The sequence below is a fragment of the Pholcus phalangioides genome, unplaced genomic scaffold, assembly GCF_987345545.1.
Source record: "Pholcus phalangioides strain wild (caught in Gottingen) unplaced genomic scaffold, Ppha-v1.0 ptg000015l_1, whole genome shotgun sequence".
Lineage (NCBI taxonomy): Eukaryota > Metazoa > Arthropoda > Arachnida > Araneae > Pholcidae > Pholcus > Pholcus phalangioides.
Window position 1 is genome coordinate 63,691,596 of NW_028301608.1, and position 23,454 is coordinate 63,715,049.

Below are 23,454 nucleotides of genomic sequence, written 5' to 3' on the forward strand. Positions count from 1 at the left end.
CAAAATGATTGGTGGTCTCATCGTGATAGACCATACGACCCGTTTTTCTTGGGAGAGTACCATATTTTAATGTAATCTTGCTCATGCCCCATCCCCCCCCCCCCCAGGCATCATGGTTGGTGAAACGGAAGGGCATGGGAAGGGAAATGCTCTCCCCTCCCCAGCGTCAATGATTGAGCCAAATGATTTAATGATGAATTGAAATCATCATCATCATCATTATTATCTTCCTGCCCTCCAGCAGAGCAGTAGCGTGCGTTTTCGGGGCCCCGGGCAGACATTTTATTGGGGGGGGGGCCCTTTAGCAGGGGGAAAAAATTATGCAAAATAAATGTTCATTATTTGCGATGCCCTGGTTGCCCCAGCCTAGTTACGGCCATACCCATCCAGCATCATCATCGTGCCCCCCCCCCGGCCTTTAAAGTCTTTCTCCACCTATGCTAAGCAGGAGCCGTCTTAAGAGCATCATGCTGCCCCCGGGCGGAGAGACTTTTATGAGTCTAGAAATGCCTCTGCCACTTGCATGCTTACTCTCAAAATTTTTAATCAGATCTCATTTTCATGAGGGCCCCCTGTGCATTTCGGGCTCCGGGCAGTGCCCCAAGTGGGGCCATGCGTTAAGACGGCACTCCCAATAGAGAGGGGTTCACAAGGCTCTAGCCCGGAGACCAATGATTTTTCTTATTATTTTTGTGGCCGTAGCCCCACGGTAAGCTTTCTTAGAGCCCCCTTGAAAGGGTAACAGTAGAAGCTCTTGACAACGGACAACCATGGGACCAAAAAAATTTTGTCCGCTAACGGGGAGTGTCTGCTAATGGGGAGGTAGGATATAAAGTGGAATTTCATTTGTACGATTTACATCTGACGTTTGACTTCGGTCGCTATTAATTCCTATGTATATGTTACTGCGTAAAAATAATACTATGTAAAATAATATGGTTATGCATAATCACCAATCGTGTCGATAAAGTTTGATTGAATTTCGCTTCATTTATCATTTTTTTACCGGCGATTATGCATAATTCCCAAATAAAGTTGGAAAGTCTGATAAATGCAAAAAAATATATAACCTTCCTTCTCTTCATTAAATCAATCAATTCTTTTTACCTGTACATGATACGTGCACTACACACATATTTGCAATAAAAGTTAGATTAAAATTAAAATTAATGTGAAGTAAAACATTCATAACAACATTATGAGTCTTGCAATGTTGGCTTTCTCGACACGTATCCACCTACAAAACCAACATTACCATTCGAATTCCCCATTCTGGACTATAGTTATATTCAGTTAATTGAGTCATTAATTGATGATGTATCATATTCACTAACATGAGCTTGGGATTAAATATAATCTCAGTTGAACATGATAAATTCTCGATTTATGATCAAAAATTAATAAATTGAGTTCAGAAAAAAAATGAAGAGTTTGCCTGATTTTACTGTCCGTTATCGAGATTATCCGCTAACGGGTAGTGAAATGCATTAAAGTCCTATTCCACGGGACCAGGGATCAGAAAAGCTTCTGTTAACTGGGACTGTCCGTTAGGGGAGGTTCCGAGGTTCACGAAATTTTCATGAAACTTTTCCATAACATGTATATTACAAAAAATGTATGCGGGGTTCCATGTTTGGTGTTATGAGTGTAACATATATGTGTGCAGTGATGAAAACGGATAGAGTGCTGCTGGATGGATGAGAGTGGGCGTTTGGTTCAGTTCTGTTTCTCCTTGGGCGGGGAGTGGCGGATGGTGGCGTTCTATGTTGGAATTTCGGAACGCAGGGATGTTTTTGCTGGTCCTGCGCGTGGGTCGGAGATCCGGTGGCGCGATGCCGGCGGGCGGTTCGCCTGTGCTCTTCGCTGACTTCCGGGAGTGTGGTTGCTGCTATCTTGGTTCGGCGTGGGTGGATCCTGCTCCCCCAAGTCAGGGATTTTCAACGGGCCTGGATGACTGGAGAGTTTTTCCAGCATGGCCCAGCCGAAAGGTGATCTGCTTATATCCCGCTAGGGACAGAGCTGGGGACCATGTTTGATATGCTGGTGTAACATATATGTGCTTATATTCCGCAAGGGTCAGATGCATGTTTGGTGTTCGTGTAACATATATGAAAAACAACAAAAGATTTGAACTTGCTTTTATTACCGAAGCCAAATTTACTCTTTTTTTTTCAGAGATAGTTATACATTATTATGCAAAACTGCCGATGTCTGGGGAGGAAGGGGGTGGGAGTTCAGTTTTATCTTTACATTCTTTTTAAATAAAATATTTGACATAAATTCCTCATTCTGAAAAGCATATTTTCTTCAAGTTACGCGAAACTCAAATGCGCTCACTCACTAGCGCGCCAAATCTTGCGGAGACGTATATTTCGGTTAAAACTTTATAAAACGCATTACTTCAATCATTTATTACCAAAAATTATATTAAAACATGTAATAATGACTCATATTTTAATTTTTCCAAAACTGGATCCAAAATGGAATCGTTAAAAACTGGGACTACGACTGAAGTTCACTAAATCGTCAATTTAATATTCTAATTTTTAATTTATAAGAAGGAAAATGAGCAAAAAAGTACTCAGTTGTGAAAGGATACTGTAAGACCAGACATGGTCCACGCTCTGTCCCAAGAGGGATGTAAGTGTTTTACCCCGAGGGGCTGGACCACGCTGGGGAGGGCCGAAAGTGTGAAAGGATACTGGTCCTCCTTTCCTAAACTGTCCAGAACATCCGAAAGCTGCGCAAGTGATGACCACTCTAATCAAAAATAAGACAGCACGTGGAGACCGTAACGCGAACAGCCATAAGGAAAGAATTGCTAGTGATATTCCCTGACCAATCTTTTGACCCGAGTCAAGTGACTCCGATCCTTCCTCCCTATTGTAACCCTTCCTCTATATACTATTATTACTCTATGGTATTTTTACAGTAGTTGATCGTACATCGTATCTTGATGTCTTTTCATGAAGTTTTGAATTCCTATGAATGAATGACGACATTACCCATGATATTGATAACTATGAGAAAGATTATGATAACGAATATGCATATGAAGGGTTGAGAATCAAAGTGGTCTAAGTCACTGGATTGCAACTTTTCATAACAAAACTTCCTTTCCTGAAAGTTCCCAAAAAATCAGTTTTCCCTCGGTAAGTTACAAGCAAAAAATTATTTCAAAGAAAACTGATTTTTTATGAGCTTTCAAGAAAGAACTCTTTGTTACGTATTTGTACGTAACTCGTATATGAAAAATTGCACTTGAGTGACTTAGACCACTTTGATTTTCAACCCCTCATATATACAGCATAAATACATTATAAAATAACGCAAATCAGTATAATACAGCCCGTGTATTAAAAATAAATTAAATGATAGTACAATATAACGAAAAATTAATAAAATGAAACAATGATTAAAAAAAGTGGAAAAAAATCAACAATTTTACCGAAACAACGGTATGGCTAGACAAAAAAATCACTTCCGTTCAAAAATTAACACATGATCGGCCCATTTTATTGGTTTGAAAATGTTTATGAAGAATGTTATCGAAAAGAATTTCTTAAACCATAAAACTTAAGATCTTGTCCAAAATTAGTCGTTACGCTGTTAGCACGAAAATTTATTAATTCAGTTGATTAAAGTTATTGGTATTGCAGTAAAACTTCCCAATTCAATGCTAAAAATTTTTCTATTAATACAAAAAAATTGAATTTTCTTCAGATTTAACGCTAACTAAAAACTGTAAGTTATCTGTTGCTTTAGTGGTTATATGTTATTTTATACCATTATATTCATATAATTTCTAAATAAATAAAAAATAAATGAAAATAAAAACATTCTCTCATGAAAATAACGAATGGGATCTATCGTTCGGCCAATGATTAATGTCCATATGTGGGAATTTATTTATCAAACGTCTACAAAACATTCTTTTCGTTTCTTATTTCTTTCACACCGAGCACAACTCGGGCCCTGTGCCGCAACTGGGGGGGGGGGGGGGGAAGCAGATGGGTCTCGTACCCCGGGTGCTAAACCCGAGGGGGGGGGCACAAATTTCATTCTGATACCTCTCTCAACATTACAAGGGGGCGTCAAAATCCGCGCTTTCCCCAGGTGACCAAGCATCTAGTTGCGGCCCTGCTCGGGCCTATCGCCATGGACAATTTACTACCGATTGAATTGCGCCGGAAGTGTGAGTGTGTGTACCTAACAGTCTGAGTGAGTATATTATGCTGTGAATGAATTTTCAGTGCTGCCATCAACATTCCAAATTGTGGGTGAAGTATAATGATTGAATATTTGCACCGTTGTAGGCCTGTTGCTCTCTGTGGCGAGACTTTTTAACGGGGAGATCGACTCGCATTCACGTCTGGAAAATGGAAACAAATTTCGTACGAAAAAAGAAATCAAAGAGAACTCCTTCACCATAAAATGATCCTTTTGGGAAGGAAGATGAATACAGGTGGCCCTTTAATGGAAAAAATTGACATTAAATCTGAAAAACTAGATAGAAGAGAAAATTTTCATAGAAGTGGTCTTACAGAGAGATTTTTTTTTAAACATCAAAGGGGTAAACGTTAAAAAAAAAAGTTGAAAGTACGGGTAAAAAAATTAATTAAATATTTAAATTAAATAATAATATGATGCTCCTTACATAAGAAAGGGGGAAAAATAATAATAATCAGAAAGGAAAAGAAAAGGAAATAAGATCTCGCCAATTCGGAAGGATTCACGGAATTTCGGCGCCAAATTCCCTCTGTTTCGCAGGTCGATAAACATTTTTTTAGAGAGGAGTGGTTTCTCCGTTCTCTCCGGCAAAAAGAAACGCATTTTCTCTCGCAACATCTTGTCATCATCATCTTGGTGTTATTCAGAACAGAAGCGACGGTGAAACATATCAGTCGAGTGGGCACGTTATCAGATTGGACAGGACAACAACGAGGTATGGTGATTCTCACTCTTTTTTTTCTTTTCATCTCAATTCCATAACAAAATAGAACTTTTTTTAAGAAGATATAAAAATTTCTTTTCCTAAATGCGCGCTTATTCTGTTTCTTTCGAAGAATTGAACAACTTCATGGAAACTAAGAAAAGTTTTTTTTCATCATTATTATGTTACTGTAAAAGTGATGAATTCGGTGATTATTCTTAATGACTTACCATTTTAGTATAAGTTCGATAAATTTTGTTTATATATAATGAGGATTTATATATCATATTTACGGATGATTATGTATATTCCTCAACTCATATTGCTAAAATTAATAAATCTCGAATGAATTACTAAAACTTACTGAAGATTTCATACGTAAGCTTTAGCTTATGATAAGGAATTCGATCAGTAATGTTAATTTTATTTGCTCATGTTGATGTAAGGGGGAAAAAACCAACATTAACAAGTCAGTAATACTTTCATGTTTTTATTTTGTGTTCAGGCTTATTTTCACTTGATTTAATTTTTTTTATTGTCAAAATTCGTGTGATGCATGCATGCATAGGGCAAACCCGGTAAAAGATTAAATGAAGGTGATATTTTCGTATTTTTCCTTACTTCTCAAATTTACCAACTTCATTTGTACATTATGAATAAATCACCGGGAAAAGTTATAAATGAAACGCAATTTATCCATCATCGAGAAGATTTTTTACTAAATGCGTATATGAGGTACAATTGCTAGATTTCATGTTTTCTAAAAAAATATTGTATTTAAAGCTGATTAAGTTAAAAATTCTTCTAAATTCTGATTCGTTCAAAATAAGGATATTTCTTTTTATTTAGAAAGTTAAAAAAATGTATAAAATTTCAAAATATATAAGCATTTAATGATGGAAGAGAATCAGCCATTTGTTGATTTTATTAACACCATATAATTTATTTCCCTCCCCCCCCCCTCTCTCATTTCATAAATTTCGTGAATTGTTATCATGTTAATGATTATAATGATTATATAGATATTTATTTTATTGTTTTTATTATCATTAGCAATGATTATTATAGATTTTTTGAAAAAAAAATTTAATGAATGTCATAACTTTTGACCTTGAATATAAATATGATAGAAAAGTGTTTTCGTAAACACGTGCACATTTATATTTTGGCGAGAGAGAGATGAATAGCGAAAATCGGCGCCGAAATGTTTGAACTCTGATAGGTTTTGGGAATATGTAGAAAGACGTACGTAGGCATGCTGATAATAACAGAGAAATTTGATTGGTAATTGGGATAGATAGATTATGATTTTTTATGTAATGTAGAAAAAAAAAGATTCGAGGCATCAATTTCGATAGAAGAAGAAACAAACAGCTACGTACTTATGTTGACCGAGATTCTCTCAGGTTTCCAAGTTGTGCGTTTTTTTATTATGTACTTTTCCTTGGGCTTTTAGCCAAAACTCGAAGAATAAACTTCGTGGGATAAACTTTAGTTGGCAAAAAAAACGGACGTAAAGACATCGTGATTGGCTTGTAAAGCCATCTGCTAGGGATATACGACGTGTTTATGTTCGCTGTTCTAAATTAAAATGCTCATGGATTATTATGTGCCGTTGATCCTTCAAGGTTCATAGAAACGAAGGTCACTTTCTCTTCGTGTTTCAAAATAACACATTATAATGAATTCAGTACTGTTTACATCAATTATTTCAGTAGAACAGCTTGAAAGAATCTGAACTGAAATATTTTTTCGTCACATTAAAAAAAAAAAATTATAAAATTACTTTCTACAAATAACTCAAAACAACCGAATCATTACTAATAATATTCATTATAAAATACTGAATATTATAAACTCAATTAAGAAAATACTTTTCCGAATGTTGTATTAGAAGATCTAAAAAAAAAATTTCGAATTTAGAAGTTACTTTTTACCGAAAGGTTTTTATTATCATTATTAAGGTTTTTTGCGTTACAACTAAGGTAGGTTCGTTGCAACTGTTTGAACGCGCGTGCGCGCGAGCGTGGTTGCACGCTGGAGTAACTTCACAGGGCTGGCGTCCGTGCCTTTTATTCACTGTGACGCAGATTTGCCAGATTTGCATACGGTTTCTTCTTCTTCCCCAGGTTACATTTGTATGCATGGTGTTCTTTTTCTCCCGATAAATTTTAACAGGAATGCCGTTTTAACGTTTGCGGAGCTGCCGTTTCGAAACGAGCTAGAGCGTTTGCGTTTCATGTTAGACTATGCATTCTTTGATGACAATTGTTTGTATTGGTGTGTACTATCACCTCTTAAAGTTTTCCCATCTTTTCTGAATCACCCTGTATAGTAATACACATATATCTTATACAAAATATATATACAGTGGAATACAAATTTTCTAGGGGAACGGAGGCGGTAGGGGCGTCAATTTCCCCTGTTCCGGAGACGTCTATGACCTGTATCTAGAGTCACACAGTAGCGTCTTAACGGGTGGGTCAAACGAGGCCTATGGATATGAGTCAAGCGTTTTTTTTCTATAAATTCTGTTACTACGAATGCCTTTTCGTCGGCAGGCCACTGCGAAAAAGCTCGCGGGCCATGTGTTGGAAACGCCTTTCGTGGAGCGTAAGCCATATACATACATCAATCCACGGCCCAAGGGCCAAATATGGCTCTCGAGATCACTTGATGTGGCCCGCCATCTCACACCTAATTTTGTATATATAAACTAAGAAACATTTAAGATCGCTCAAGTGACCAGCGGTGTATTTCCACATGACCAAAGTGAACCGCGGCACATTCCTAGTTCACTTGGGAGATCGTGACATATTCACAGATCGCTTGAGTGACCTGTTGCCGTGGCACAGTTCCGTGGCACTTAGGCCGCCCATGATATATTAATCACTTAAGTGAACCGTGGAGCATTTCCATACCACTTAAGTGATCCATGGAGCATTTCCATACCACTTAAGTGACCCGTGGAGCATTTCCATACCACTTAAGTGACCCGTGGAGCATTTCCATACCACTTAAGTGACCCGCGATTTCCAGATCACTTGAGTGACCTGCGGCACATCGCTCAGATTACCCGTAACATATTTACAGATCTCTTAAGTAATCCGCGGCGCATCTACAGATCACTTAAGTGACCTGCGGCACATGTACAGATTACGTAAATACCGTGTGCCACAGTTCGAGATCACTTAAGTGGCCCACCGCACATTTCCACGTGACATAAGTGTCACGCGGCACAGTTCCAGAGCGCTTAAGTGTCTCGGGACACATTTACAGATCACGTATGTGATACGCGACACGTTGTGAAACAAATAAAGTGGCCCACACTCTCCTAAAGGTTGAGCACCCTCGGCCTAAATACCGAAAGTTAAAGTTGGGAGTAAATAACTCTTAATAACTTGGGAGATCGCAACTCGTAGTAGAAAGAAATTTAAAAAAAAACAGAAATAAGAGCAGGGCTACAACTATAAAAACGAAAATTTACTCCGTCGGTGTAAATTTCGACGCTTCCTTTCTAGTAATTTTGATCAAAAAAAGTAAGCAGAATAACGCCCTTCCTAATGCAGTGTCCGGGGTATCGAACCTTCCCCCCCCCCCCCCCAGTTGCGCCCTGAATAAACACACCCGGATCCAAAACAATTTCATGAGAAATATACAGATGAAGAAAAAATAAATCTCATTTCCAGAGCCATAGGCTTTCAAAAATAGTTTTATTTACCACAAAACCCCTTCGAATCAATGAAAATAGCCTCGTTGATAAATTCCATTTATCGAATTTCCACAAAAGAGAAACTGAACCGAATGTGCAACATCCGACGTGGTGGAAATCATTGCCCATAAATATCTGAAGGAAAAATTGTCTGATCAGAGGCAGTGTGGGTGTGTGCCAGATGTGCTGTCTGCACGTCACATCTACGTCAGGAGCCAGTTCATGATGCCGCGTGCAGTGTCGTACCCGACTTCTTTCCAGGACTTTTCGTCGTCAGCATCTTCGGCGTTTGGCTGAGGTCCGTTCTTGTTGATCGCTTCGACCGACACCGGCAAATCTTGACCCGTCCCGACGAGGACTTTCGAATCTGCTCCGGCCTGGTTGCCTTCATCGAACGCCTATAAAAAATACATTGAAACAGACATGAGCATTCACTTAATCCAGGGCCGCATTAAGCGCATGGCCCGCTGGACAAATGTGGTTCTCGTAGACCTTTGACTCGTGGCCCGCCGACCATTTTTTTTAAGGAAATTAGCTGAAAAACACACGTTTAAAGACGATTCAATAAAAATAATAATAAATCGATGAATCGATTTCTACTCCCATTAATTAACGCTGTGGCACCTGTTACCTGGGTTACACTTTTTATAGGATCTTAATATTATTATCTGTAGAAGGAAAAGTGGTCATACAGAATGACACAATTTACAATGTTAGAAAACCCCTTGATGAAGAAACAACTTCAGAATTGCGAAAGAACAATTTCAGAATTTTTTAGGAACAGTAATTTCGAAATTGGGGACAAATGATTTCGGAACGCCTGAAAGAAATAATTTATAATTAATTAAAGAAATAATTTATAATTAATTAAAGAAATAATTTATAATTAATTAAAGAAATAATTTATAATTAATGAAAGAAATAATTTAGAATTAATGAAATGATTTCAGAATTAATGAAAAAAAATACTTTCACAATTAGAAAGATAGAAATAATTTCAGAATTAGAAATAAGAAATATTTCACAGAATTACTAATATAAAGAATAAAATAATTTCAGAATTAATTGAGGAAATAATTTCAAAATTATTTAAAGAAATGGTTTCAGAATTACTTGAAATAATTTCAGAACTATTTAAGGAAGTAATTTCAGAATTACTTGAAATAATTTCAGAATAATTTAAAGAAGTAATTTCAGAATAATTTAAGGAAGTAATTTCAGAATAATTTAAGGAAGTAATTTCAGAATAATTTAAGGAAGTAATTTCAGAATTATTTAAGGAAATAATGTTTCAGAATCAGTGACAGAAATAGTTTTAGAATTTAAAAAAAAATTTACTGAAAGAATTAATTTTTTAGAATTGGAAATAGAAATAATTTTAGCCCCAGGGAAAAAAGTAATTTCAGAATTAGTGACAGAAATAGTTTCAGAATTGAAAGAAATAATTTCGAGTTACATTGAAAAAAATAATATTAGGATTAATGAAAAAATACCAGAATTATCTAAATTAATTTCAGAATTAGTAAAAGAAATAATTAATCAAAAAAATATTTTCAGAATCGGTGAAGGAAATGATTTTTTTTTTCAAACCAAATTAAAATCTTCAATTATTTGTTCCCCCCTCCCCCTGGTTTTTACTCGGGGCCGTGTTTGGCCAATCCGTGAAGACATCACTGCACATTACATAAAGAGCCTCGCGAACCTGGATTCCATCAATTATAAACACCGCAGTGATGGCCCGCGGGCTTCAAGTCGAATTCGGCCCCATTGGTGGGAGTTCCCTGACCAAATCTATCAAGTTCAGGAGATGGATGGTGGGGGGGGGGGGGGACCTAATATACATTTTAATATGATCAGTGACAGTGATTTTAAAAAAATAGTCCAAACGGTGCTCAGAGTGATTGCAATTCATTTTCTTACCGGGTGTTTTTGGTCTGGTGTCTCCAGAACTTCAGAATCTTGCCGGTCACCGGTGTTGAACCTCGGGTACACCGGAACGGGTATCATGGTCCTGCATATATCGCACAGCACCATACTCCTGGTCGATCCTTGCACGGTCTCGCTGTAATCGGTACCTGCAACGGATGACGTGCAATCGCATTTCGAGATCTCAGAATCAACCCTGCTGCTGTTTTCATCTTCGCTGAAGGTTGAACGGTCCGTCCTCATATCAAGACCCTGGTTCAAGACGTTCATTCTCTCCTCGCGGTGAGGTGAAGTTCCACCAAAAACGACTGAAGGGTATCCCTGAATTTGAAAAAAAAATAAATAAATACAATATGGAGGATTTTTCCGATTCACTTTAAACCAGTGGGGTTCTTAACCTTTTTCCCATTCCGAACCCCCCAGTGCAATACGACTTACTTTCCTGCACCCTCCCCACACCGGATAATTGGTTTCGATTCGTTATTTTTTTAATCAATTACACTAATTATCTATATTTACAGTGGAACCTCTCCTAACGGATACCTCCCGTTAACGGACACTTCTCTGATCCCCGGTCCCGTGGTATAGGGCTTGAATGTATTTCCCTTACCGTTAGCGGACAGTAATTTCAGGCAAACTCTAATTTACTCATTTTTGGTCAGAAACCGAGAATCTGTCATATTCAATGAATATTATGTCTAATCCCAATCCCGTGTAGGTGAATGTGACACATCGTCAATTAATTACTTTATTAACTGAACATAATTCCTATCCAGGATGGTGAATTCGAATGGTCATGCTGGTTTCGTTTGTTGATACGTATGAAGAAAGCCAACATTATAAGACTGATAATGTTAGTTATGGAAACTTATTTTGATTCAAATTTTATTGCGAAATATGTGTGGTGCACGTATCATGTACTGGTAAAAATTATTAATTGTTTTAATGGTAGGTAGAAAAAGTAATAAATTTTACCATATTTATCAGACGTACCAACTTTATCTGGGAATTATGCATATTCGCCAGTGAAAGTTATAAATGTAGTGAAATTTTCTTTATCGAGACGATTGGTGAATATGCATAACTAGGGTTACCAACCGTCCTCCTTTTTGATGTCATTTCAAGCATCCTCCTACGTTTCGGAAAATCCACATTTTTTTTGTCCTCCTCTTTTTCAGGTTTCCGGAATTATTTTTCTTTTTTTACTGGGGAAAATTTTTTTTCATTTATTTTCCCCCACTTTGAAAACAGATTTCTTCATTGATATGAGAGTTTTTGTGTTTTCCCCCCCCCCTCACGCATTCATGAATAGCCACCAAAATTCAAAGAATTTTTTCTGTTTCTGCTTTTTAAGCAGTTCTGTTTTAGAGTTGGGAAAAATTATTGTTGTGGCCAGTTTTATTAGTCAGATTAGTTGTGCCATCTATTGTGAAAATTGGGATTAGTGACGTCACTATGAGTGCTAGCACAGGCGACCTCTTTCTCGGTTTTCGAATCTGGTAACCCCATGCATAACCACTGGTGTATAATTTTTACACACAGTAACATATGCATTTTAATGTTAAAATAGACTGGAGCCAAATGTCGATTACAATGTGAAAGTCGTGTAAACGAGGTTCCACTGTATATTGTGCCTCCCCATTAGCAGACACTCCCCGTTAACGGACAAAATTCTTGGTTCCATGGGTGTTCGTTATCGAGAGGTTGTACTGCACAAATTTTCATAAATGCTCTTATAAGTGTCATTTAATTCCTTTTCTTGCGGCTACTGTTAATATTTATTTTAGTTTTTTTTGTAAATAAATTAAAAAACAACTTAAAAAAAAGATGCTTCCTTTTAACATCTTTCAAAATTTAGGAAAATGTTTGAATTAATTGTTCTTCACACATTCCAGCAGATACAACAATATACAAATTGTCCTGTAAGTTCTAATGCGGTCTTTATTTCATCAACCGTTTGTTGCAAAGGTACGATTTCAATAAAATATGCTCAAAATGTGTTCAGAAATCACTCCGTACAAGTGCCGGGAGTGAAAATACACTCTGTCACAAAATAAAGAAAAAATTAACTTCTTGGATTTTATTACCCTGTTCTAAAAAAAAGTTTTCCTTTTGGGTGGGTAACCGTTTCTTCTCAAATAGCATCATTCGTGGCCAATTGTGTCGTACCATAACAAAAAAATTTAATGTGAAAATAATCACAAAAAACTGCAGTCCCTGTAAAAATATATATTCAATTGGTACCAAAATAGTCTCACCTCTTGCTGCTTCTGTGCTGCAGCAATACCCTGACTTCTGGTGAGGATTTTGCCTGTACGATAGTAGTTGAACTTGATTGTCTCTGCCCTTTTCACTGCGAAAGAAAAAAAAAGAAACTACATTAAATCAATGAAAATTAATTAAATCAATATTATTAATTTGATTCTTTAAATCAAATTTAAATATTTTAGGGCCGATATTCTAAAATATATAGAATATATTTCCCTCGAAGGAATCGTCACTACTTCTACTTAAACGCACACGTAAGCATTCCCCTGAGGAGAGAGGGAGAGAGTAAGACGGCTTTTTCTTAGCCCAATACACACATCAAGGACATAGATCTGTTCTGGATATTACGCCGAGACGAACTCGGTAATAAAAGTCATCTGGTCTCCACCGGAAATCGAACCTAGGTCCTCTTGCAAACCTGATAATTACGCCATTGCAACCCACGGTTTGCAACAGAAACCTGGTTTCGCTTCCCGGTGACCAGATGGCTTTTCTTTCCGAGTTCGACTCGGCTTTATATATATATATATATATATAAAGAAATCTTCAGTGAAATTCAAGCCGAAAAAAAAAAACTAACTAAATATAACTCTCACCCATAGGTTTTTTCTTTGTTTTCGACATCCTTCCTGCAAAATCAGCAAATCAACGACTGTGGAGTTCCTACTTGCAAAAAATGAGCAACACCAATAACAACACTGCTGTTTACTAAAAAAAATCTAGACTCTCTATCGTTGTGCTTTTCTCTTATCAATTGTTTACAGCTAAGATCACTCTCGGAACTCAACAATACATATTCAATGGATGTACATCCTTTGTTATATTTAGTCTTTTAAGAAACAAAATGTTTTAATATCTTGAGCCTGATTGCTAGGGATGGCATTTGATTCGAGAAATCTTTCACGTGGTAAATTATTAGCAGAACGTGACCCGTCCCTGAGGGCATACGCTAGGGTTCTGCAGATCAGGCGCGTTGGAGAGCGATCTTAGCTCCTAGAGGGTGTAAAATAACTTAGATGCCACTTAATTAAATTAACAAATCACTGAATGTGCTAAAATAGACCACGGGGTGCAAGTTACACTAGTGTGGTTCAAAGCAGTGATATGTAAACTGGAGAAACAATTTTTGTGGACAGGTGAGGGATAAATAAATAAAAGCAGAAACTTACGGACCAGTAAAAAAAGACAAATCATTTGTGAAGCGGCAAAAAATATGTAAACAGAAGGAATAATTTATGGACAGGTAAAAAGTACTTATATAGGAGAAACAGTCTGAGGACCAACAAAGAGAAATAATTTGTGGACCGGCCAGGAAAAAAAAATAATAATTAATGATAGAAAGAACTTGAGGAACGGTAAAAAGTACATAAAAATAGGAGAAATAAATTGCGGACGTGCAAAAAATATATAAACAGAAGCAATATGATCTGAGGACCGGCAAAAAATAAATAAATAAAACAAAAAATTTTGCTGATCAGCAAAAAATAAATTGGTGAAATGATTTGCGGATTTCTGATGGGATAAGACAGAAATTAAAAACCCAGATTACATAGACTATTTTATTTATTTAATCTAAAATTATGCGGCAGCTACAAGAATTGGGAGAAATGTTTCGTGGACCGCGGATGAAATACACTGGTCTAAAGAGTCAACCTTTCCTCTAAAGCCAATTACATAAGTAAATACAAATTTGACAAGAATGTATATTTAATGTTTTTGTTCTCACAAGCTTGCATAACTTTTCTTTTGACACCACACGGTATAAGTGTGCTTGTGCAAGAACCAGTTTGTACTTGGAATTAATTTAATTTGTTTATTGCCAAATCAATAAATAATGAGATACTGATATCAATATATAAGGGGCCGTTCAAGTATTACGTAAGCAAATTTTTAGCCATTTTTGACCCCCCCCCCCCCTGTCAGCAAAATTTCGTCATCAGCTCTGCCCCTCTGAATCCTAAATCATATTTTCATAAAGGGTGGTTGATGACGTAAGCATTATCCAAACCCCCCCCCCCCTCCAACCCTTGTCATCAGAAGTCAGCAAATCGGAACCCCCCCCCCCATCGATGATGACGTAATACTTGAACGGCCCCTAAAATGAATTAATGCACCAAATATCTTCTTTAAGACAGCTTAATGATTTCTATAAACGATTTGACGTATTACGCAGCGAAAAAATAATGATCATCACGTCCGTGATGTTATTTATATACAGAGATTTATTTAACTTCTTCAACCAAGTCGACTTCATAAATTAGTTATGTGCGAGTGCGTATACTCGCCGAATGATCATCACAAGTTTGCGAAACTTACTACGATTTATCTTGAGGTTTCGTAGCTGGAGTTGAAAGAGGGGTGGGAAAACAAATCAGACGTCCCATACCACGATTTTCTTGACAGATGGCGTTGTTAAGCGTTATTTAATTCACCCGCTCAAGAAATTTTATCCCTTCCATTTGCGTGGACGATTTCTCACATCTGTGCATAAAGTTTCATCCTCGCGGATACCGTAAATCTATCGAGTTGCACCGGACAATAACAACCGATTAACGAGCCAGCACAATTCGATTCTGAAGATTATACTGGCCGGAGAACTGCATTCGGAAAATTTCACACGTTAGATACAAATCAAAAATGGTTGTTTTAACATCATAACCATATACAACGATATTTTTCCATTACACTGCAGACATCCGTTATAACGACTAGTAGGTCGTTGTAATGGAACGGTTGTGATAACAGTATTTGTATTTCTGTCGTCTTTCAATTTAAGAAATAAGAAAAAACAATTTTTCCTAATCAAAATGGCAATCCGTGACGCAGGTGTGCTCAATCTTTTGATGAACGCTGGCCACTAGAGAGTGATTTCGTAACTATTCGAGGACCACAATTCATCTCTTTTGTACACGCAGTACTCATTTGAATACGGCGAGGATTTGGATTTGTATAATATTTTAGCCTTGCAGCCATAGGCGGAGATAGACTTGAAAGTCTGGGGGGGGGGGCACGGGCATTATTGCTGGGGGGCACGATGATGATGTCAATTCATATGTACATATATTCATTAGATCAGCCGACTCCACCTTTGATACTGGGGGGGGGGGCAATGCCCCCACGCCCCCTTCCCGTATCTTCGCCCATGCTTGCAGCTAGATGTTTCATATTTCAGCACACGTGTAGATGAAAACTTGCGGATTATTTTCCGTGTCTCTCGAACCAGTCAACTGCGAGTCGTGAGTGCGAGATGATCTCCCGCTTAAAAAAAGTCTCTCCACAGAGAGCAGACAGACTAACAACACGATACTTACATAGCATGAAAATTCACGCATTTGCCATCTTTACTTCAAAATGTGGAAGGCAGATGGCAGCCCTAGCAAGAACAAGAAATAATCACAATTCTGGCAATATGAATACGTCAGAGCCACACATACACTCCAAACACACATTCCGACATGCATCAACTCGTTAGAAATTCCTCAGAGGAATGTGTATGAGGTGCATGTACGGTTAACTTTCTTTGGTTGTTGAAATGTATCATACACCTAAGGTGTTCGGGTCAAAAATTACCTTCGGCATAATTTTCAATGTTATTGAATTATGGTTACATTTTGTCAATGTTATTGACGTAATTGTTTATTTAGCTATCGTTTATGTGCCTTTTTCTGTATTTGTATATCATTTAACGTTGTCTTACATGTAAGTTTTCGTAATCATAAGGAAGTATGTATATGCATTTAGTGAACCACTCTGTATTTGTGAAATAAAAATGCAGTAATTCTTTCACCGCTGAAAATCAGACTGTGTCAATGTCAAATCATACAATGTAGGATGTATTTTCCCTATATTTATTACATATAATTACATTTACATTCATTAGATAGAACAATATTATCAAAAGAAAAATTACGAAATAGTGACAAAATATTTCTTACATATGGGCGTTTGACAGCTAATGAAAGGAAGTAATAGAAAATTTGTTCATTCTTTCGTCAGTAAGTTGTTTCATTCATATACATTTGTTATCCACATTTGAAGCACTTTATAGAACTTTTTTGGTCAGTCTGTGGGCAAAAGCGGCATCTTCCCCCGTTTGCTAGTAATTGCTGCACTTCCAGATGCTTCAGGTCGGTGTTCCGGTTGTCCTGAGTTTCGAATACTCAGGACATACCGCCGATTGTCGGGCAGCCCTTGCTCTTGTCAAATATTTCCTTCAATATGTTGGGTAACCAGTCATGCCCAGTTTCAAAATGAAGATTCTCCTTTTATGAAATGAGTTCACATTTTCCATTTTGGATTGACCTTGATTCTGGATTGACCGTACGTATGCATTATACGTGGAAATGTCTAGGATGTTGGAGAAAACTACGATGAGCCATCTGTTTGTCTTCCTGCGACAGAAATAGTGAGAGGCAAGTTTATCTAAATTGTCTACTCCTCCTTTGGCGCTGTTATAGTCCAGAATAATTTGAGGTTTCTTTGTTTTTGTATCTGCTATATTTCTATTACGGTGAAGCGTACTCTGGAGTACTACGCACTTTCCTCTTTTCCGAATGTACGATACAAGAGCCGTAGCCTTTGTAAATACAAATGTTGACGTGTACTTTGGGGCCCCTTTTGCAACCAATTGCGGAGGAATTGTTGGCTTATTATTTCTGATTGTTCCAATCATTGTCAGTTTTTTCTTCAGAAGAAGCTGCCCAAATTCATACGACGTGAAAAAGTATTGTTGCTACGTGAAAAGTTATTGTTGGAGGAAAAAACAACATAAATGCAGAGTATTCGTCATCAATAGTAGACGTGGCGTATTTCGTAAGCCCTGGAGGCATATTCCCAAAATTTTCTGACTCACGCCTTTCACATGAGGCTTGTGATTCTGATTTTCATACAGTTTTACCATCTTTGCTAATTAGAGTCGCCGTCTGACTCGTTGACTGGTCAAATTCGTCCTCTGTGTCATTATCGGATGATAGTTCATTTTCAGAGACGTGATCGTCGATTTCTGCAACAACTTCTTCCGACAATGTAAGCAACAATTGCTTAATTTCTTCATCAGCAGGTCCATGATTAGCCATATCGCAGAATTCGGAGATTGATAACAAAACACGTAAGAAATCAATTGTGAAAAGTACAATGTCCACACTCTACGAAAGGGGGAAATAAATGCGGGAAGCCAATATAGTAACAGAAACTAGAAAATGCTGAGAACAACTATACACCACTACATATCATCGTCATTTATCGCGTCAACAGAGAAAGAAATACATACCGGAAAAGAAAGTGAGCATTAATTCGTTGTCACAGCTATAATAATTGAATAATATATTGGAAATAGCAGTTATCATCTTCCTTATGCACTGAAAATTCTACACGGGCCAATTTTGACCCGAACGACTCATGTGTAACTATTTTTACTGTAAAAAACTACCATTTCAAAAAACAAATTACACATAACTGACTATTCACTATGACAAAGAAAACAAAGTCACAAAATATTTTTTAAAAATTCCAAAGAATATAGTAGATCTACACGAAATAAAATTGAAATGGGCCAAAAAAGACCCGAACACCCCAGGAAGGTTAAGTATGTAGTAGGAGTAGTAGTAGAATAGTTTCGAAACTATCAAGGGTTCCATGGAACATCTCGCAACTAGCTACTACGGGTTCCGAAAGAACTGAAACGTTGGAAACGTCTGTTTGTCTTCAGAAATAACTTATAGTATCGGAAAAAAAAAACCCCGATAATGTCGTGAATGATCGATGATGAATTAATGATGGGAACGACAACTTCAAGTGCTTTATACGCTTATCAGATCGATGACTAATAAAGTAAACTCTATCTTTTGTCTGTCGTCGAATCGGTCGAATTTCTCTTGCACATTTTCTTGCATTGTTTACAAACTTTTCTCATGCACACCACGCACTTGTGTATGTTTATCTCATTACATTTCTGGTAATAATATCCCACACTTTGTTACTTATCTTTATAGGCCTATATGAACTTATTTATCGATAATAATTACTGCACTTTCATTTCTTTTATCGTTTCGCGATTCACTTTCAACAATTCACTGAATATCTTTTATTACACTTGAACTCTTTCCTCATCTAATACACACATACGAGTAGTGTTTATACCAGTGGTAACGGGGGGGGGGGGGGAGCAGTACAGCATTTTTGGCGGGAAAGAGAAAAACAAATGCAACATGTTAATTTTTTATTCAGGAAAATTGAGAATAACGATAAAAGTTTATTTTTTTTTTCAATTCTCAAAAAATATGAGTCGCGCATCGATCTTTTGACACCTCATCTTTCAACTTTCGCTTGCAGAAATGTGTGACGTGAAATTCTCGTTGCGAGAGTTTCTTTTCGATTAGCGATCGCACTTATTTTTCATTTCGATTGAGAAAAAATATGATTAATTTCTATAATATTTTTTGTTCACATTTGTACCTCATGTTATTAGCATGGTGATCTTAGATTTGATACTGTCGTGAGCAAGAAAAACGTCAAAAAATGTAATCAAATGCCAAACAAATATTTATGATTTGCTGTTCCGGCTGCAATCGATAAATAAAGAAGTAATTGAATCTTTCTCCGCACATTTTCGAGAATAATTTTTTTCAGTTTCGTTTTTGAATTAATTTTCAAAAAATAATAAGAAGCCAAAATTGAATATTAACCATATCTGAAAAGGGAATTAAACAACCAAAAGAATTTATAAAAAATAAAAAAATAATTTTCTTTACGATCACGGGCGTAATATTACGTCCAAACACCAGTGGAATAAATTCAAACAAGTTCTCTGTGTTTTCTTTTCTCTCTCTTCACCATCGCGAAACTTTATAGGTAGCCACCTTCTCTACGGAAGTTGCTCTTTCTTTCTATACTCCTGACTCTAAAAAAAACGCTCTCGTCTACCTTATCTGCATATTAAACCTTTTTCCTTCAAGATATACAGTCGACGCTCGTTATAACGACCCCATGTTGAAGCGACCATTTCATTACAACGACCGGTAGGAAAAGCTTCAAATGCTTTCACATAATGACTATGCTATATGTTTTTCTTTCGATATAAAGACCTCCCAATATAACGCCCGCTTTCCTCAGAACGATGGGGGATCGTTATAACGAGCCTCGACAGTATTTTTTTTTTATTATTTCTCCCCTTTTTTTCTTTTTCTAACGTGCGGTTAGGTTAGCACAAGGTTACCATATTTATCGCCAATTCTCAAATGGAGATAATCCAAATTTCTTTCCAAAACCTTGTACATGAAGCGGTTAATGTAATTATGAGGAACTAAATTTCCTAAAAGAGATAAAATGTGTTATTCAAGGAGGTGCGGGAAGATGAGTCATATTGCACTGGCATTCCGGTATGGAACAAAACGTTAAGAAGCACTGATTTATACGAACAATATCAAAGTCTGCAATCTAATTATGGAAATGCAAGTTTATTCGTAGATGTTGTCACTCTCCGCTGATCTTACATCAACATCTGGCTGATGCGAAGGTGAATTCAAGAAAGAAAATTCAACTGCCTTTCAGGGGGAATCGAACCTACGGCTTCTCACTTGCCTGGTGACCGTGCTAGACCACTACGCTACAAAGGCAACGAACCTCTCTCTCCTTAGAACTCGTGTGCACTAAACGGAACCGTACATGGTCAGTCACCCCTGATTGAGGCCAAAGCGCACAATTGCAAGCTATGGAAACCTTCATATGATCAGCGGAGAGTGACATCATCTACGGATAATCTGCCACCAGCTGGTGGAAGAGTCAGCAATTGTTAGCTTTAGTCTGAGTTTGGTCTCAGGTTCAGCGTGCACGAGCTCTTTTTTTTTACTAAGGAAAGATTGATATTCGTGCCTTTGCAGTCTAGTGATCTAGTGCGCTCACCCGGCAAGTGAGTGGACGTAGGTTCGATTTCTCTCAAAAGCAGTAGACTTTTCTTTCCTAAATTCATCTTCACATCAGCCAGCTGTTAAAACCTACGAATGAAAGTTTGGTTTGCACAAAATAAAACTGGTGATTATACTATTGCTTATATAACCGTACAAATGCTCCTCGTAAACTTTCCTCTGAAGAATTTCTAACGAATTGATTACATGCAGGAACATGTTGAATGTGTGTCTGTGTAAGCACATGCGTGGCCGTAACTAATATTTATGTTGTCAGAGTTATGCTTATTTCGTGTTATACCGGTAGTGCTATCTGTCTCCCATATTTTTAAGTGAAAATGTCGAATACTTGAATTTTTTTATGTAATGAAAGTATAGTGTTGAAGGTCTGCCCGCTCTTTGCAGAGACACTAGTGTCACTACAGTAAAACCCTCTTAACGAATAACCTTCAGATGTGGTCATCCAACGATTCCGAAAAAAACTTTGTCGTTATAACCGAGTTTCGGTTACAACGGAGGTTGACATTTTCAAGACCTTTTTTGAGGAAAATTTTCGATCAGATGCAATCAACTACAATGCGTGTGAGTTTTTTTCATTATCATTAAGGATGACTACATTTTATCGCGAAAGGGATCAAAGTTTGCTCATTACTGACATTATAGCCGAAGTGTCGTTACATCCGAGGTCGCTATAAGCGAAATTGACTGTATACGAACTAAACAAATAGCTCTGTACACGGAAAAACCAGGTGTCGGAATCTGGGGGTCTCAGGCTATTTGCGCCCCACCCCCAATTAAGAATATACAATGCAACGCAACTTTTGCGTACGCGAGTCCCGTATTTACGGACGGCTGGCATTTTTAAAAGCCCTCTCCATTCTCTTCACAATTCTTTATTCAAAAGTCGGGGTGCCTCTTTTATATATACATTCTTTCTTTATATACTGTACATACTACTGTAGGTGAAAATTCTATTTAAAAAAACATATTCGTCACGCATTGAAAGCAGCGCCTGCTTTATGTGTCCATATTCTTGACCATAAATGGCTGCTTTCGTCATTTAGTTATGGGAGAGAAAGGAGAAATCTTTACACGGTCTTTCTCAATTTTATTTCCTTAAATGAAAAGTGTCACGGGAGGTACGTATTGTGTTATCATGGAAAATAAAACACATTATTATGACAGAGCATGTCGGGTTGTCACCACGCATTTTAAAACAAAAAATCTCCATGATCCCCCAAGGTCGTAAAAAAAAAGAATTTTTATTTCATTTCTTTTCTTGCATCTGCTGATATTGCACTTTTCTTTTTTTTTCTTAAACATGATCAGAATTTGTAAGGTCTCTTTTCCGTACTCGAAAGCCTTTCAACACTATAGCAATAAAATAATTTGACACCTTACAGAGATATACACAGAGAAGCCAATTTATGTTAAAAGAAGCGTGTCAAAATATTGTATCCAAAAATAAATGAAAACGCTGTAACTATATTCAGCTAAATACAGTGCTGCACGTCGCTTAATGTGATCACATCGGGACTCGGGGTTTCTAATAACAATAACCGATTGATAAATCTATCCGAAAAAACCACGTTGTAAGAAAGATGACCATATGTTCCGTTTGGTAAAAACGGGACACAGGGGCTATGAAAACGAGACACCTCCGTTTTTCGTTCCAACACAACAGTTATCAAAATTGTAAATCGTGCATTTTTTTTTTCAATTACTCTAAAAAAAAATTTCACCCTTTAAGCTGAAAAATGCGGGCCATGACAAACATCTCCGAGGGCCAAATGTGGCCAGTTGGCCATGCGTTGAAGACTCATTCTTCTATTTCTCTGTGAAAGTCTTCTGGCCGAGGAACTATGAATATGGTCAGTTGAAAGAAAAACTTACCATGAACACATACATACCTTACACATTTCTTCACTGTAGGATAGGAAAACTTCATAAAAGCAACGCCAGGGACAGTATGAACTGAGTACGGAAATTTTTGTCAATAAGGCAGCCTTCTGACCTACATAGTCTTGCAGATTCATAATGATAACTTACAGGGAAAAATGATTCTGTGGTTTAACCTTAGCTTCAAAATATGCAAAAATGTAAAAACTTTCAACAAAAAAATGACAACATAAAAACTGAACTCCTGATAACAATAAACGAGTTTTTCCCATGTTATGATTTTGGTCCGTTCCTTATTTGAAGAAAGTGATAACTGGATCCCGGATAATATGCAAATGCATAGGTGCATATGCAATTGCATATTTTAGCACTTTTTATAGTTACCGCATATAAATGTAAAAATCACCGCCATTCTAGAGAACAAGCACATATTTTTGGAATTTTTTTCTATTTTAATCGCATTGCACTAATGTTTTCAAGATAATCAAGATTAATTTAATCAACTTTTATTTAACTTTATCAATAAAGTATTTCACATTGAGTTCATTTCAGAACAAATTTTTAGGCATTTTTAAATGCATATTTTTGCATTGCTAAATGCAGATTCTCTCATTTCTTGCGCATATTTTTCAGTTTCACTTCATGTTTTTTCTTTTCTCTTAGGACATCCTTCTGCGCTTTTAATATTAGTATTTTTTTTTCATTTTTCCGAATATTTTTTAAATTTTTGTCTATATTTTTTTTTATTTTTCTGCAATTCTTTTTGCAAAAATTTTTTATTTTTAGGTCAAATTTTTCTGCATTTTAAAAAATCT

The 23,454-nt window shown here is 36.8% G+C and overlaps 2 protein-coding genes across 2 annotated transcripts in view; one reads left to right on the forward strand and one right to left on the reverse strand.

Annotated features, from left to right (window-relative positions):
• Positions 1–4,788: 4,788 nt before the first annotated feature.
• The window catches only part of LOC149076483 (organic cation transporter protein-like), a 45,456-nt gene continuing 26,790 nt past the window's right edge, over positions 4,789–23,454 (forward strand). Inside the window, exon 1 of the mRNA XM_089244055.1 lies at positions 4,789–4,945. The gene's annotated coding sequence lies outside the window, so the exon portion shown is untranslated. The remainder of the gene's footprint in view (positions 4,946–23,454) is intronic.
• Positions 8,849–17,914, reverse strand: LOC149076484 (uncharacterized). Its single transcript, XM_089242250.1, has 4 exons — positions 17,737–17,914; positions 12,830–12,924; positions 10,566–10,892; positions 8,849–9,043 (listed from the first exon to the last, which is right to left on the reverse strand). Exons 1-4 carry the CDS (start codon positions 17,912–17,914, stop codon positions 8,849–8,851), a joined length of 795 nt encoding a protein of 264 aa, XP_089098376.1.

Excerpts from the sequence above, each read along its gene's own strand:
- LOC149076484 (XM_089242250.1), bottom strand. The coding sequence starts at position 17,914 with ATGGCTAATCATGGACCTGCTGATGAAGAAATTAAGCAATTGTTGCTT. Across the intron at positions 12,925-17,736 it reads GACTCTAATTAGCAAAGATG|TGAAAAGGGCAGAGACAATC; the intron begins GTAAAACTGTAT and ends TTTCTTTCGCAG. Across the intron at positions 9,044-10,565 it reads CACCAGACCAAAAACACCCG|GCGTTCGATGAAGGCAACCA; the intron begins GTAAGAAAATGA and ends TATTTTTTATAG.